The sequence below is a fragment of the Aspergillus vadensis genome (assembly GCF_003184925.1).
Source record: "Aspergillus vadensis CBS 113365 unplaced genomic scaffold BO88scaffold_2, whole genome shotgun sequence".
Taxonomy (NCBI): Eukaryota; Fungi; Ascomycota; class Eurotiomycetes; order Eurotiales; family Aspergillaceae; genus Aspergillus; species Aspergillus vadensis.
In genome coordinates, this window is record NW_020292040.1 from 1,588,739 (window position 1) to 1,604,561 (window position 15,823).

At 53.2% G+C, this 15,823-nt stretch overlaps 5 protein-coding genes across 5 annotated transcripts; 2 read left to right on the top strand and 3 right to left on the bottom strand.

The window, feature by feature from the left end:
* Nucleotides 1-953: 953 nt before the first annotated feature.
* BO88DRAFT_401317 (putative pantetheine-phosphate adenylyltransferase) lies at nucleotides 954-2,744 on the bottom strand. Its single transcript, XM_025705812.1, has one exon. The coding sequence runs from the start codon at nucleotides 2,525-2,527 to the stop codon at nucleotides 1,322-1,324; it is 1,206 nt and encodes a 401-aa protein (XP_025567504.1). The 5' UTR covers nucleotides 2,528-2,744; the 3' UTR covers nucleotides 954-1,321.
* A 146-nt stretch (nucleotides 2,745-2,890) lies between these two features.
* Nucleotides 2,891-5,578, top strand: BO88DRAFT_401318 (WD repeat protein). The gene is made up of 4 exons (XM_025705813.1): nucleotides 2,891-3,928; nucleotides 3,997-4,597; nucleotides 4,660-4,734; nucleotides 4,796-5,578. Exons 1-4 carry the CDS (start codon nucleotides 3,155-3,157, stop codon nucleotides 5,221-5,223), a joined length of 1,878 nt encoding a protein of 625 aa, XP_025567505.1. The 5' UTR covers nucleotides 2,891-3,154; the 3' UTR covers nucleotides 5,224-5,578.
* Nucleotides 5,579-6,353: 775 nt separating this feature from the next.
* triA (putative mRNA capping nucleoside-triphosphatase) lies at nucleotides 6,354-8,760 on the top strand (the record flags this gene model as incomplete). The annotated part of the gene is made up of 3 exons (XM_025708556.1): nucleotides 6,354-8,012; nucleotides 8,064-8,513; nucleotides 8,590-8,760. The coding sequence occupies 3 exons, from the start codon at nucleotides 6,354-6,356 to the stop codon at nucleotides 8,758-8,760; spliced, it is 2,280 nt and encodes a 759-aa protein (XP_025567506.1).
* A 1,267-nt stretch (nucleotides 8,761-10,027) lies between these two features.
* spt5 (transcription elongation factor spt5) lies at nucleotides 10,028-12,947 on the bottom strand. The gene is made up of 4 exons (XM_025701211.1): nucleotides 12,751-12,947; nucleotides 12,474-12,692; nucleotides 10,926-12,406; nucleotides 10,028-10,875 (listed from the first exon to the last, which is right to left on the bottom strand). The coding sequence occupies exons 1-4, from the start codon at nucleotides 12,847-12,849 to the stop codon at nucleotides 10,089-10,091; spliced, it is 2,586 nt and encodes an 861-aa protein (XP_025567507.1). The 5' UTR covers nucleotides 12,850-12,947; the 3' UTR covers nucleotides 10,028-10,088.
* Nucleotides 12,948-13,747: 800 nt separating this feature from the next.
* On the bottom strand, nucleotides 13,748-15,658 carry BO88DRAFT_330798 (putative acyl-CoA dehydrogenase; the record flags this gene model as incomplete). Its single annotated transcript, XM_025702648.1, has 5 exons — nucleotides 13,748-14,241; nucleotides 14,297-15,041; nucleotides 15,126-15,394; nucleotides 15,461-15,472; nucleotides 15,544-15,658. 5 exons carry the CDS (start codon nucleotides 15,656-15,658, stop codon nucleotides 13,748-13,750), a joined length of 1,635 nt encoding a protein of 544 aa, XP_025567508.1.
* Nucleotides 15,659-15,823: the final 165 nt, after the last annotated feature.

Consider the following 15,823-nt stretch of genomic DNA (forward strand, 5'->3'; position numbering starts at 1 on the left):
CCTGTCTGACAAGATTTAGAGCGTCCCACCGCGACAATCCCTAATCCCGTCATTCGAGTCGACTGGGGGGGTTTCACCTCCGGGTATCTCGCCAGGACCATCAGAAGACGCCCCAGTTTGATCAGACGACAGGATATTGGCTGAGAGAGCTGGCACACAGGGGTCACATGATCGAAACAGCATGCGGATATCCAGCGCGAACCTGCAGGAGGGAATCTACAAGTAGGAAAGAAAGTGACGGAGGGGATTGGTAGGGAAGGACGACGACGACAGCTGGCTGGACCGGGGATAAGGGAAGGAGGAGGGAGGGAGGGGAGTGGGTAAGAGGGAAAAATGATGCGACATGAGAGTCTGTTGCGTGCAGACGCCCACCAGAGAGTTGCAGCAAGGGAACCCCGCCTGGAAAGACTGCGAATCAATGGCGGCCTGTCGTTCCCAAGCCTAGATCGTCCCTGCTTGCGACTGGTGAGTTGCGCACGGCATTTATTCCCTCCTTCTGCCCCATCTCCGTGAGCCTAGCGCATTGGGGCATTGGAGCTGCTCCATCGAACCGGGGGGTGCTAGCAGCAGGACTAGTACTTAGCAGCACGGTATCGAGATTGCAGAACTGGATCGGAATCGCCAACAATGGCATTGCGTTGGTCCGGACTGAAAAGCCTCGCGTGGGGATGCTGTGAGGGAAAGGATCATCAGCCCCTAAAACACTCTGGGCCAGTAGCCCCCGAGTCCAGGGCGCAATCCCAAACGCCGGGGAGATAAGATGGTTGGTGGTCTGTTCTCTCTTCTCTCTTGTCTCTCTCTGCACAAAGAAAACAACTCATTCTGAACCTTTCTCAGGGGTAATTTGCGTTTAGGAAATCAAAAAAAAGAGGATGATAATCCAAAAAAAAAAAAAACAGGCCATTCAAAAACCTCCCCGAAATTAGGAAGGAGCAAAATATAATTGAATGGCGGTTGAAGAAAGAACGGAAGAAAAAGAAGGAGTAGTCCGCCATCACATATTAGTGCCGGAGACCGTCTATTTTACAAACCCCATTTTAAAAATATTTGAAGCTCACTCCTTGTTGCGTCACTTCATCAAGAAGCACCATCGCAACTCACAAAAATTCAATATGGATTAAACGCATGACTCGCTTTGTTGTTCCTGGCTGCTGGTGATGCCGACAATGTATGTACAAACAGGATCGCATCGTGCCCAATCATCCCCATATCTGCACGCCTGCCCTCTGCCGTTTCAGGACAACTGTCAACGTCTAAATTCTCGAGCTTGACGACTGGTTCGCATAGCTGCCCGCACGCTTTGCCAGTTCACTGCGCTAATTTATTCCGTGGCCATCTCCATCCGACGCCGTCTGATATCAGTGCTGCTTATCTTGGACGCGAAACTCTCGGCATCATCGGTGGGGACTTCGCCTGTATGTAGTACGTCGACTTCAAACACCTCCAGGCTCTCCCAGCCTTTCTTCGCACGCTCATCATTGACCGCGCCCCCACCTGCACGAGTCTCTTTGGAAACAACAAGAGCACTAATCTCCTTGTCGGTGATGGTAGGGCCAAAAGGATCCGTGATCTGTACCAGCTTGAAGACTAGATCCGGCCGCATTTGCATTTGAATGTACTTGTCATCGGGTCCACACCCAGACTCCCGTTCAATGCGCGGCGCACTGGTTTCCGGGAGACGGAAATCCATGATGGCTGAAAGGAATGATCCAGTACTCATGCATCGCTCATCCCAGCTCTCCAGAAATTCGGCATACTTTTTCTTCGCCAGCAAACCTTCCCCGGTCACCCCGACGGTAATCTTCCGGACCTTACCTGCCTCCACATCTTCAGCAGGCTGCAATACCAACGCCGTAGCCGTGAGCAAGAGCTTGTGCCCAATGTGAAAATGGTCGAAAGTGCCTCCTACAGCCACAGAGTAATGCGTAGTTGATGTGTGGTTATTGTCCATCATCAAAAGAGATTCTGCAGCCTTCCAATTGGGTGCATCTGGGATTGCGCTCATCGATCCGCCGTTGGGGTCCTTAGACTCAGAATAGATGCTACTGAAGGCTGTTGCTAGACCCTGACCTACTTGGTTATCCGGGTAGTATATGTGATCCCACAGTCGCCCAGACCGCGCCAACGTCTGCAAGTCAATAATAGGACCATCGCACGGATTGTCCCTGGGAACGGCAGTCTGGACCGAATCGTAATCGAGTAAGATCACACGGGCGTCAATACCGCCAGGACCGTCGAGCTCAATGCCTTGCTCAACACATACAATCCCAATAAGCCTATAGATGCTTTCCAGAAGAGACTGGAGGCTTGAAAATGCCCTAGTGCGCGGCCGACATGAGGGGGATAGAAGGCCTGGAAGAGAGAGCGCAATATCTAGTGTGGCCGCGTGATTGGCTCCATTTAGTTCCCGGACAAGCTGGGTGCATACACCCAACAGAACGGGCTCGTATGCAGCCTTGAACTGGTCGAACGATGCCGAGGGGGGTGGCGGCAGCAGAAGCAGGGCCGAAAGTTGATCTGAAGCCATATTGCGGGGAGATGAGAGGGGAGCTCACGGGTGGAGCTTAGTAGAGAATGAACACTGCAAGGGTAGAGTTTCAAGGCGATAACGATAGAGTCGAGGAGTTATACAGCGCACGATGTACCCTTTGGTGCGGAATATAAGATAAGTGTAGAATCCCACCTTGTAATCCGGTGTCAAATACCTTCGTTTTGCAACGTAAGACAAGATCGCTTTCATCAACTCCAACCAACGATGATGATGATGGAAGGAGAAGCGCAGGAATTCCCCGCGATCTGGGTGGCTGAGTCAGCGGCACGAGACTCCCCTCGGCGGCGCTTTGCTGCCTCATCGCTCCTCCCTTCGACCCTCTCCTCTTCTGCAGGCATTCCTTCCCCTCGTTCGAGCTCCAGGATGTCTCTCTGACTCCTTAACCATCTTTCCCCCGTGATATGATCCAGATCGAGCACATCCCTGGTGCAGTCGGAGCTCCTAGCGCCAATCCCCTCTCCTCCGGATAGTCCTCGTACCCTCGTTATCGCCCTACGTCTTCGACTCCCGAACTCAATCCGAGAATCTCATTGAGCTCCAACTGCTGTGCGGTGGGCTGCGCCTTTCATTCTTGAGGTCTCGGGTTGTTCGGCCATCGCTGTCATGTCGAATCCTACGCAGCCTTACGACGCTCGGCGGGCGACAAGCTACGGTCGACCTGAGGAGCTCCATATTCCATCAACGGGCCCCAATCTGCAGCGACAATCGATGTCTCACGAATACCCCGCCGGTCAAGACAACCATGTACCTTCCATCAATGTTCACCCATTGGGGTCACAACCGGGTCAGTATGGTGGTGGTGGAAGCAGCGGCGCGAGCGGAGTACTCCCGGGAGCGCTTCAGCCGGGTAACGTCAACCGTCCACCTGCAGTATCAGTTAACACTGCACCTTCGGCGCTACCAACGCTACCTGAATTGAATACCCCAATGCAGCCAACATCACAATCAGGACAACAGCCCCCGTCGGCGCAGCAACAACAACAACCGCCCCAGCAGCAGCAGCCAAATGCCCGCGCCAGTATGGTCAACTCTCATGGGCATTCTAGATCCAGCCCAGCGGGGTTTGAGCAGCCAAAATACAGACAGCCAGGCTCTTCTCCTGGCTCTGCATACCCTCCCCATACTCCTCAGGGAACAAAATACTCGCCGTTGGGTCTAGCCGACATCCGACCGACAGGGGACCTTCTAGGTGACCCAATCACCAGCTCCGGAATGGCACCGTTCAACGGGGATAATCCAGTACCTACCAATAGCAATTACATCGCTCCTTGGCCTATATATTCTATGGATTGGTGCAAATGGCCTATCACGGGGAGCTCCAGCTCGTTCGGGGGCAAGATTGCCTTGGGAAGCTACCTAGAGGATAACCACAATTACGTACGCATACCCCTGCCACTATTCAATTCTGCTATTCGCAACCTCAAAGTTGTGCTAATCTCGAATAGATACAAATTATAGATACCCATTGGACACAACCCGACCCCGATACGCCGGATGCCGCCGCGGGGGAGATTAAGCTCGACTATGTGAAAACCGCAGAGGCCACCCATTCATATCCAGTAACACGGATACTTTGGGAGCCGCCATCTTCGCAGAAACAGTCTACCGATCTGTTGGCCACATCTGGCGATCATTTGCGGTTATGGTCGCTGCCAACGGCGCAACCCGTACCAAGTTCCAACACCATTACGCGGTCGGCCAGCCAACACGCACCGACAGCGAAACTGTCGCCGCTGGCTTTGCTCTCCAATTCCAAATCCCCCGAGCATACCGCTCCAATCACCTCATTGGACTGGAATACGATCTCCCCCAGTCTGATCATTACCTCGAGTATCGACACCACCTGCACGATCTGGGATATTCCCACCCTTACCGCTAAGACGCAGCTGATTGCACATGATAAAGAGGTGTACGATGTTCGGTTCTGTGCGAATAGCGTGGACGTCTTCGTCAGCTGTGGCGCTGATGGTAGTGTGCGCATGTTTGATCTCCGCAGCCTAGAACATAGCACTATCATCTACGAGCCCACGGAGAAGCATGAGAAGGGTAATGCCAATTTTTTCTTCTTAGAGATCCTTGCATTGTACGCTAACGGGTACCTGCTGTAGTCCCCACCCCGGGCAATGGAAGTCCTTCTGGACAAGCCCAGCCCGTATGGCCCCCGCCTCTACTGCGCATCGCTGGTATGTATCTGGTTGGGTTTGCTGGCTGCCGTTGAAATTGGACGCTAAACAGTCATCATAGCATCACCCCATGATTCCCACCTTCTTGCCACCTTCTCGCAAGATTCCAACATCGTGCGGGTTCTAGACGTCCGACAGCCCGGACAGGCTCTTCTTGAACTGAAGGGCCACGGCTCCTCCATCAACTGCGTTGAGTGGTCGCCCAATCGCCGCGGGGTTCTGGCCTCTGGTGCGGACGATTGCTTCGTACTTCTGTGGGACCTCATCAACCAGCACAATGCTGCTCCTGTGCCCCCCATGCCTCCCGCCCCGCACAATGCGGGCACGCCCGCGACACCCAGTGAGCGTGGCCCGGCCGCCGTATGGCTCTGCGACAACGAAGTGTCGAACATCAGCTGGTCGCCGCAGGGCGGTACCACCCCTGCCGGGCATCCGCGCGACTGGCTCGGGGTCTGCGGTGGACGTGGATTATGGGGGGTGGCACTGTAGCGCCATGGAGAAAAGCACCATTAGACGACTTGTTGTTTTTGTTTCAACTTACACTACACCATCGTCTCGCGTTGCTGTGTTTTCCTTTTTCTGTTGGCTTTACTTTGTTTCTTTTTTCTTTTCCTCTTTGGATTTGGCTGCCACCTTCGGTATCCCCTCACGCTGTAAAGAGATTCTTGGGTTGTTAACTGGCATGGTATGAGTGAACGAATGAAACGAACTAGCGTATAGTCGAATGAGTACCTAGGTGTATGTCAGAGGCACTTGGGTTGTGCTTTTATTTTTCTCGTTTACAAGTGGATATCTTGAACGGGGAGTGGATGAAGCCGGGTATACTATAGCTACTTACTACTCCCGTCAATCTATACTATACAACCTGCACCATTGACAGACACAGTCCAAGGCATGGTAAAAGAACATTCTACAATTCTAAATAGCTAAACCAGAGCTTTAATATGTATCACCTTAATATTTCAAATGTATTTGTACACTGAATAAGACATGAGAATCCAGTGCAAAGGGGAGTGGAGGCAGCGTCGCAATGAGACTCAGCGCGGTGCAACCTTAGGGCGGAAGGCATTGCAGCAGGGAAGGGGACTATACACTCAATGCTACTTTACTACTTACCACTTTCTACTTACTGAGTTAAACTTATCGGTGATGTGTCTCTTCCCCATTTCTCAACTGACAGCTAGAATAACCAATTCTCATCCTCATTCCACTGCGCTTCATCTTCCATCACCCTCTTTACTCCCAAACTCTCTCTTTCTATGGGAGCTCCGAGCCGCCAATCGGCCACCCGCCAATTGCACGCCAGAATACGGTGCCGATCCCGCGACGTGAACTTCTCGACCTTCAATCCCAGCTCTCCTCATTCTTCCCTTCTCCTCTTCCTCCTCGACTTCGGCTTCCATCCCGGCTCTTTCGTGCCCTTCGCCCTTCCACCCTGCAAATCGCCAACTCACTGGCGATTGCCTCATGCCGTCATTCCTCGCCATTCTTTCGTGACCTCTCCGAGCTTGCTGGCTGGAGTTCAGCTGTCCCCGAGTGATCGTGAAAGGCAGTCTGCAGCTTCCCTCTTTCTTGCTACTCAACACCTTCAGGTTGTCGCTTTCTAGCCAGCTGTCACCATGGATTTGCGCACCATCATGAACACGGAGAGCGCTGGCAACTCCAGCGCTCCCTCCCAACCACATCCGTCGCCATCTCAAGCGCCTCGCGATTCCTCCGACCCCATCTATCCTCCGCGCGACCAGCTGCCATCCTCATCCTCCTATCCGTCAGCCTTTGCCGGCCCTCCGCCGCCGCAACGATCTCACGCATCCCCCGAGCGCTCTTCCTCCTACGGCTCTCTTCAATCGCCTTACCAATATCGTCCCTCTCCGGCCATAATTTCGGGCGCGCCATCCCAACGAGCTCCGACCCCTCCTCCCTACGGTGCCTCCGTCTCGCGTGACTCCTTCGCCGCGTCCGTCGCTTACAATCAACAGCAACAGCAGCAGCAGCAGCAGCAGCAGTCCCCCGTCGCTCAACAACGGTCGCAATCCATCCAGTCTGTTTTAACCCCCTATTCCCATTCCTCCAACTCATTCCATCCCAGGGAAAGTTCCCCGACAGGCGCTGCACAACCTTACCCGTCGCAACATTTCTCCCCTCCGGCACAAGGATCGCTACCGAATACGCCACGAGGGTCTGCTGCTGCTATCTACGCCCACCAATCACCCCAATCCTCGGTTCGTCCTCAATCTTCAGGTCGTGACTCTCTTTCGAATCGAGCTTCCAGTCCGTGGGTGGGCCCGGACGCTGCCGCTGCCGCCATGCACGTGTCGCCCTCCACCGCGGCGCGGTCATCGCGAGCAGAATCAAGAACACTAGACCAAACTCCGCGCAAACACAGTTCAACCTCAGAAAGAAGGGAGTCAGACGAAAGTGTGAGCCCCAGAACTACCTTCCCTCCAGGGGCACGTCCCGAGGCAACTACGGCACGTCCCGACCAGACCGCTTTATCGCAGCCAGAACACGTTGAGAATGGAACTATAATAAAGGAGGGCCAACCTACGAACCCAAGTCTTCCCACACAACAGCAACACATCAACAGTTCCCCCTCGTCGAGAATGTCCATCACAAAGGAATCGTCTGTGGAGGATTCGGCGCCCCAGTGGGCCCAAAAAGCTAGAGTGGCTTCAGACCCGAAAATCACGTCGAGCCCGCAACAGCCCAAACGAAAACGGCGAAGGCTCAACGAACCGCCTATCTACGCCCAAAGATGTGCTCGCTCGAAAGGAAGATGTCCCCCAATCCCAAAGCCACACCCGCCTATTCCTAAACACGCAAGAGACTCGCCAGCAAACCCCTGGATCGTGCGCCAACGCGCCGTGTCCTCCGCGCAGGGAGCTGTGGCTGCTGCTGTTGCTCCTCCAGTCAAAGTAAAAGGGGAATCCACGCCCGTGAATGGACCTTCGACGCCGCAGCGACCATCCGAACCTCCACAGGTCGGTAGCTTGGGGCCATGGGAGCCGTCTATCACGGGTTTTATCCCGCACGAGGAGGTCACCAAAATTGTCGCCGATTTCCTTTTCCAACACGTCGTGCTCCGAAATGACGCCATTGCAGCCCCTGCTGGGGCGGCTGCTGCCGGTCAAATGCCTATCATTGAGGTGGAAGCCAAATTGGGTCAGCTCATCGACATGGATCGCGGGGAACGAATGGTTCTGCCAATCTTGACTGAGAGTGTTGTAAACAAGGATAATCCGCGCTTCAGGACTGCTTTTGAAAGCACCATGACTGTGGTAAGTTACCATGCATGTTTCAATGTGTATTAACCAGCTAACTCTGCAAAGGCGCAACACCGAGCCATGAATAATTTCCTCAACGAAGCGGTCAAGATGTCCATGCCCCAATCAAATCAAGGCCGCATCCCACTTTCATACGCCCACAAAAAGGAAAGGGATACTTTCTACGAAGTATCCCCCAACGAGCTTCCGCCAGTCATCCGACAGAACCTCAATCCGCGTCACAAACCCAAGGTGCGTGTAACCGTCGACCAGCGAACGGGCGAAGTCCTCGCAAAGATCGTCAAATGCCGCATCGCCGACCTCGACGTACACAGCCCTCGCACCTGCGTCGACTGGCGAATCAGCGTCAACCTCGAAATGAGCTACGACGGCGATGTCAGTAACCTGCCCGTCGCCGACGGAAGGGGTGGTCGTGGCGGCGACCGGAACAAAGATCGTATGAGTTATCGACATCTAGCATATCAAATCGATCTAACCCAGGTTGCGAAATCAGAGGTGAGAACCCTTGATAACTTTTTCACCCCTCACAAAGAAGCAAAAAAACATGCTAACATCCCTTCCCTCCCTCCAGCCCCCAGTCAAAGGCGAATTTGAACACGAACTCGAAGTCGAAATCTCCGCCGCCGAAATCCGCCGCCAAGGCCAAATGGCTATGACGGGGGATCCCAAAAACCAGTATGAAGAATTGATCAAGGGTTTCGTGGATAATGTCCGTGTTCTGGCACGAGCCGTACCGCCATAGTTTTACCTTCATTTATGTCTATCCACTTTTTTCTTATTCCATCTTCCGAAGAAACTCTTCTTTATCTTCTCGCACATAACACGGATACACAAAATCGGACGACCGGATCGCATGCAACAACTATTTAACTATTCTATGGTCGATGAGATGCTTATGTCTGTTTGTGATTCTATTATTGTCTAGAATCTTAGAGGATTGCGTCAGGTTGTTTCTTTGCAATCCCTCTCTTTATTTTTATTTTCTATCTTTCTTTGCCGTGTTTTACTATGTATTTTTATTTTGAAGTCTCAAAAGCAAGGCAAGAAGGAATGAATGCAAGCAAGCGGAAAGGATACGTTCATGTGATATTTCTTTTTTATTTTTCTCTTGATCTTGTGAGTCGAGTAGAACTTTTTTTTCTTGCTTCACCCTCTCAGGATGTTTGTCATGTGGGGGTTTCACAAGTTGTCAATGTAGATGGAATGAGGAAAATGTAATTGATGAATTGTAGTGATAAGTAGATGATACACATAATACAGTTAGTAATAAAATAAGAATCTCTGTCCAACGAAACAACCATGCTTCTCGCACCCGGATGATATGATATGAAATGATATGATGTGATTAGAATATAAGAAGCACAAAAGCAAACAAGAGAAAAGTAAAATGGTACGCCCGCATTTTGTCTATTTTCACACATTCATTTCAAAATCTTTGCTTCTGTCCTCAAGGACTAGGTGTCCCCTCTTCATACCGCGGTCCACCATCGTCACCATCTCCGTATGCACCTGCGCCTGGGGTCGCCGCAGATCCGCCCAGAGCTGGTGTGGGTGCGTCATATGGACGACTACCGCCAGCGTTATCGAAAGCTGCTGGCGTAGGTGCGTCGTAGGCTCTCTTATCGCCGGGGGTGGGCGCGTTGAAGGCACCCGGGGTCGGGGCACTATCTGCCCAAGCACCGGGCGTGGGTGCGGAAACACCAGGGGTGGGTGCGCTTCCGTAGGCACCGGGGGTAGGAGCAGAGTAGCCTCCAGGGGTTGGGGCATCGTAGCCACGGTCCTTGGTGCCGTTGCTGGAGGAGGCTCCGCCCCAGGCGGGGGTGCGGTTACCGGCGTTGGAGGAGCCCCAAGCGGGGGTTCGGGAGCCAGCGGCGAAGGCATCGAAGTCACTGTTGCCAGAGCCAACGTAGGGAGTGCGAGCTCCAGCGTTCCAGGCGGGCGTACGTGAACCAAAGCCTCCGTAGGCGGTTTGGCTGCCATCGTAGGGGTTGGAGGTTCGGGAGCCGTCTTGCTTCCAGGCTGGGGTGCGGGAACCGCTCATGCCGGCCCAAGCGGGTGCTGAAGATAAGGTTAGCACGATGAAACTGTGTATTGGTATGGAAAGAGATGCTCACTTCTCGACGACGAGGGACCGCCCCAAGCTGGTGTCCGGGACGAATCTCCAGCTCCCATTGGGGTACGGCCGCCTTGCCAGGCAGAGGGAGGTCCTCCAGATCCTCCATGGGGCACGCGCGGTCCTCCGCGGCCACGGCCCATGTCTATCGTCTGTCCCGTGACAGGGTCCTTGACGACGAGGATATCCTTGGGAATGGAAATCAACTTGTTCTTAGAATGCAGCTCTACACGAGCCTGCACATCTGTAGAGTCCTTGACGATACCGACAAGACCCTTGAAAGGTCCTTTGCGAACCATGACCGTCTTACCGATCATTCTGTCACGCCCGAAGCTCTTTTGGGGAGGGCCCATCGGACCACCAGGCATACCATTCCTCATCAAAGCCGGGTTCATCTTTGTGAGATCAGGTCCGGTAGATCTGCCGCCCTTGGCCGAAACGGTAACTACGTTGGTGGTGCGGACAACCACGATACCAGAGTTCTCGGCTTGCGCTTTGTTATGCAAGAACAGGAATGAACGGTGAATGTGGAGAATCACGCCGTTTCTCTGTTCGCCGTAGACCTCTCGAACCGTGTCTCCATGGCGAATCTCTGCGCCATTGCGATCCGTAGCCACAGCGTCTTTGCGAGGAGTGATCTTGTTCGCGACTTGTGTGGGAAGAATTGTCCGGATAGAGCCGTTCTGGTCCAACACTCGCAGCGACTCTCTGTCAACCTTGACGATACAAGCAACGGTGGCAGCACTGCATGAGTTAGAACCTGGTGTCCATGGCAGCGGGAGAAGGGAACTTACTCTAATTGCACCAAGTCATGAACGTCGAACATGCCCAATTTTCCATCAACACCAGTCTCAGCGGATAGTCGGAGATCTTTGCTGAAGACTGTGATTTCCTGCATGCTCATGTCGCTGAGTAATGTCACTGTGTCGTCCTTGACCTGTACAACCATACCCAGCTCATCCTGGTATCTGCTGCCACCGATAACCTTGACATGGTCACCCTCTCTGAAACGCTTGCGAAGGGACTTGACAGGCGCATCGATTGTCTGCCCAGCCAGATCGCCCTCCGTAACCAGCAGAGTCACGATGTCTCCTCGAGTAGAACTTGTGCGACCAATTAAGCCCTGCTGTTCACCTCGGAAGACTTCCACCGGGTCACCGGGAAGGTAGGAGTCTTCAGCAGCGGAGTTCTTGAGCGTCTCAGCCAAGGAAGCCAGATCCAAGTTTGAGGTGCCGTCCTCGGAGCCGCGAGCAAACATAGTGACTTCCTCGAGTCGAGGGTTGACATTCTTCGTGATAAGATGTTGAACCTTCAAGTCCTTAATCAAGAAGCCATCCACATATGTTTCACCGAGATAGTTCCACGACTTTCCACCCAAGCCAGACGTGGCAGACAGGTACTTTGCATGCTTCTTCTTGGCTTCAGCTTCACTGAACGCACGCTGGGGAGGTCGTGCCACGGCTGGGTTCATGCCAGGGCGCTTCCTCTTCGGATCGGCAATAGGGGCACCAATATCCTCGTTCATGCCGTAATCCAATCGCGGAATCAGTCTCACAGTCACTGCCAAGCCGTTTGTTTCGACTTCCTCGATCTGCGCCAGATCGCCCTGGTATTTACCGCGCTTGATACGAACCCAGCCACCAGGCATGAGCTCTTCGGACTTCTGTACTCGAAGGAGGTCAGGCATCTCTCTCACTGGAACCAGGATCATCTTCGTCCTCGGATACACATTGGTCATATCCTGTAGTGCATCCATGACATCGGCCTGTCTGCGCGCCTCAACATAGATATAGCCGGCCATAGCACCTCCACGTTCGAAAGCGGACATGATCTTGATGGGGTTTCGAGATCCCGGAGGTCGCTCTTCAATACGCTTCTGGATTGAGAACACGACTTCACGTTCCTTACCGGCCTTGCAGCGAACACCCCAGATGCTAGGGTCGTCCACACTAGGAAGAAGCAGTCGCTTAGGAACAACCACTGCGTCAGTAGCCGCGGCGCGGTTCCGTCCATAGCGCTCCTTGAGCATCTGTGCCTGTTTCTCCGCATCCATGCTAGCTGCCAGTTCACGCTGACGATCAAGCTGTCTGTGTCGGCGGTCGTCCGTTTCAGCACCAACAGGCAGGGCGTCCATATCATCCGGGTGCATCTCTCCACCAAATTCCGCCAGTTCGTCCTCGTCATCCTCAGCCTCATCCTCATCCTCATCGACACCGGCTTCTTCTTCGAAGAACGAGTGCACACCGGCTTTGCGTCTGCGCTTCCGTGGGCGTCCCTACAAAAAAAAAAAACCATGATCAGCCGGTGACCTTTCCAAGCTTAGGACCGGAATCTAAACTCACAGCATTGGCATCCTCGTCATCATCCTCCTCCTCTTCCTCTTCGTCTTCATCCTCTTCATCCCCTTCCTCCTCTTCGTCGTCATTCTCGCCCTCCTCATCGTCATCAGCGCCCCTTCCGGCATTATCTTCACTACCAGCACGTTGCCTTCCACTCCGTCCAGTGTTCACTTCCTCCTCGTCATCGTCATCGTCTTCATCGTCCGGGGCGCGACGCGCAGCCTGCTTCAATTGTGTATCAGTGAAACGGTTCACTTTGCCACCCAATCCTACAACAAACCTTAGTATCCTCATCCCCAGAATCGTCTGCAGGAGCGGGGTTGAAGTCATCGTCCTCCTCTTCAGACCCGAAGTCTTGGTCTAGCACGTTTCGAGACATGTTTCAGGGCGCAGGGGGGTCGATGGTGGCTTTGCAAAAGAAGCACAGATGAAGAAAAGACGGAGTGTTGAATAGTGTTATTTGTCGTCCGTCAAGCGATATTGAACTGTATCAGCTCGATTCTGATGCTCAGTGGAGTCGAACAGATATCGAACCCGGCACCGTGAAGGAACCTGTGGCGAATTCCAGCTCACAGATGTGTAGGAGAGGCGACAAATTTCCCGAAATACGAAGGACTGGAGAGGGCGAATCCAAGACGATAAATGGCAGTCCAAGTAGAGAGCCGAAGCAACCAGGTGTAAGGTTTCAGGAGCTGTTTGGGGCGGAGAGTTCCGTTCGTTCGGGGAGTCCGAGTCCGCGACCGCGACAGGATAGGTAGTGTTGTAGTCTCCAACGGGGCAAAGTGAGAGCGAGGTGAAAGAGAGGCGGGTTCTTCCCACAATATGCCAAGACAGGCTGCTAGCACATAACAGCCGGTAAATTGGCCTGGAGAGAAAGAGAAGTGGCTGCTGGGATGAAAAAGCTGATTTGGGGGAGAAGTGGTGGCCGGAGTTCAAGATCGATGGCTTCCATCGGGCGGGCGTGTTGCATGGCTGGTCCTCCTGCCCGGCCGGAATGCGCCCGGCGGCATCGCTCTTGCTCTTTTTGAGGATCCTGTTTGTTCCAATCATGAATCTTTTTGAATGGTTTCATTCAATTGAGCAAACATCCATATTGATACTAACACCGTCGGATTTACGGAAGGGTGGAGCTTATTTTGCCAACTTAATCCAACTTTGTTCATATAAATACACCATGTGGGAGATACAATTTCTCGTCCAACCCGCAAAAATGGCCATAAAAATCGACTACTATAGTGATCTATGTACTCTCAGAAAATGCAGGAAAATAGCAGCTCTCAGAGCTTCAGCCCAAACATTTGGTGCACACGCAAGCTCTGACGCATGCTGAGATCCAGCATAATTTCCTCGCTTCCACCTGGGATCGCGTAGGCCCGAACATCACGGTACAACCTCTCAATCTTACCACCTTGACCACCGCGGCTATAACTGAGACCACCGAAGATCTGACTGGCCTCACGGGCGCAGAACTCGAAAGTGGTGGTGGATTGCGCCTTCAGACCGGCAATAGCGCCACCCAACTTGAGCATGGCTTCAGTCTCGTCCATCGACTGGCACTGGTAGATGATGTTCTCCAGCCAGTTGTATGTTGCCTCGATCTGACGGGCCATGTGTGCCAACTTCATCCGGATCACGGGATGGTCAATGAGCCTCTTGCCGAAGGTGCGGCGCTTGTGGGCATACTTCATCGACTCTTCATAACACACACGGGCGAACCGAACACACTGGATCACAATGCCGATACGCTCGTGATTGAAGTTGGTCATGATGACTGCAGAAATGATTAGTGCTTTGCGAAATAGACATCATTTTCCTAGGCTGCTCACCCTTGAAACCCTGGTTCTCCTTGCCGATGAGGTTCTCAACTGGGACCTTGACATCCTCAAAGGTGATATAGGTGGTACCACTGCTCCAGACACCCTGGCAATCCATGCGCCTGGTGCTGACACCGCCCATGTCCCTCTCAATGAGGAGTACACTGACGCCATTCATACCGGCATCGCCAGTGCGCACTGCAGTGGTAAAGTAATCCGACCAGACACCGTTGGTGATCCACTTCTTCTCACCGTTCACAATGTAATGCTTGCCGTCGGGCGATAGTTTAGCCTCGCAGGTCAGGTTTGCAACATCACTACCCGCATCCGGCTCGGTGATGGCCAGACAAATACGCTTGTCTCCAGCCAAGATACCGGGCAGAATCCTGTCGACCAGAGGCTTCTTCCCAAACTTCACCAGCGGCGGGCAACCAATGCCAAAACCGCCGATCAGGTTCCATACCAGGCCACCGCTGCCGACCCGCGACAACTCATCGGTGAGGAGCATCTCATGGAACAGGTCCCAGTTCTCTGGCGCGACGGACTGAACCCGGTGCGGAGTATAATCGACAGGGTACTTCTTCATACCCAAGAGACCGGCCAGGTATCCCCTTTCGCCCATCTGCTTATAGATATGATCGGGCACCTTCTTTGCCTCGTCCCATTCGGTCACATACGGCTCGATCTCAGAGTCCACCCACTGGCGGATCTCCTCGCGGAGCGCCGAGTGAGTCTGGTTAAAGTAGGGTGAGTGGTACTAATAGTCGTAATCAATGTCAGCCTAGTGTCCTCTTCCACACCTCCGCTCGCAAAAGTAGCAATGACAAGACGAAAGACTTACACCTTGGTACCATGCCGGGTCCGCAAAAGGAATCAGTTCACCGAACGGATCCTGAGTCTCGGACGACTTCGCCGAGGCAACATCCACTGGTGCCGCCAAAGGCTTGGAAGGCTGTGTTGTGGGAGCAGAAGCAGGTGGTTCGGGAGCCGCGGCTTTCTTGGAGTCTAGGGAACCGATCTGCAAGTTTCCCTTGTACTTCTTCAGGATCCCCTCATTGTGGTATTTCCAGAACTGCTTCGAGGCATCTTTTCCGGCGACACGTTGAAGGACTAGATGGGAGGAACGATTGGTTAGATGCGGAATTACGCTAATAAAGTAGGGGGTTTATTGCATACTCTTCTTTCCGCCTGGTTGTCGCAAATTGATGTCAGCATGTGATTGATCCACCAAACGTCTTCCGCCGAATTCAAGCACGCACCTGGATGTTCATCTTGAAACTTGGTCAAATCGTAGACATCGTCATCGATAACCACCCAGAGGTTATCTGCCTTGTTGTGCGACGCTACGTCGCCTTTTGTGAAAACTTTGGCCATGATAGGTAGTAGATAGAGGAGAGAGTGGGTATAGAGCCGGATGCGGGATGGGGGGGAGGGTAAGAGTAGAGTGAGGATGACTACTTAGAAGGGACGGACTAAACCAGCGAACCCAGAAGCAGCAGTAAACAAATTGTGAGGAAAGAGAGAAGAAAAAGAGAGAAA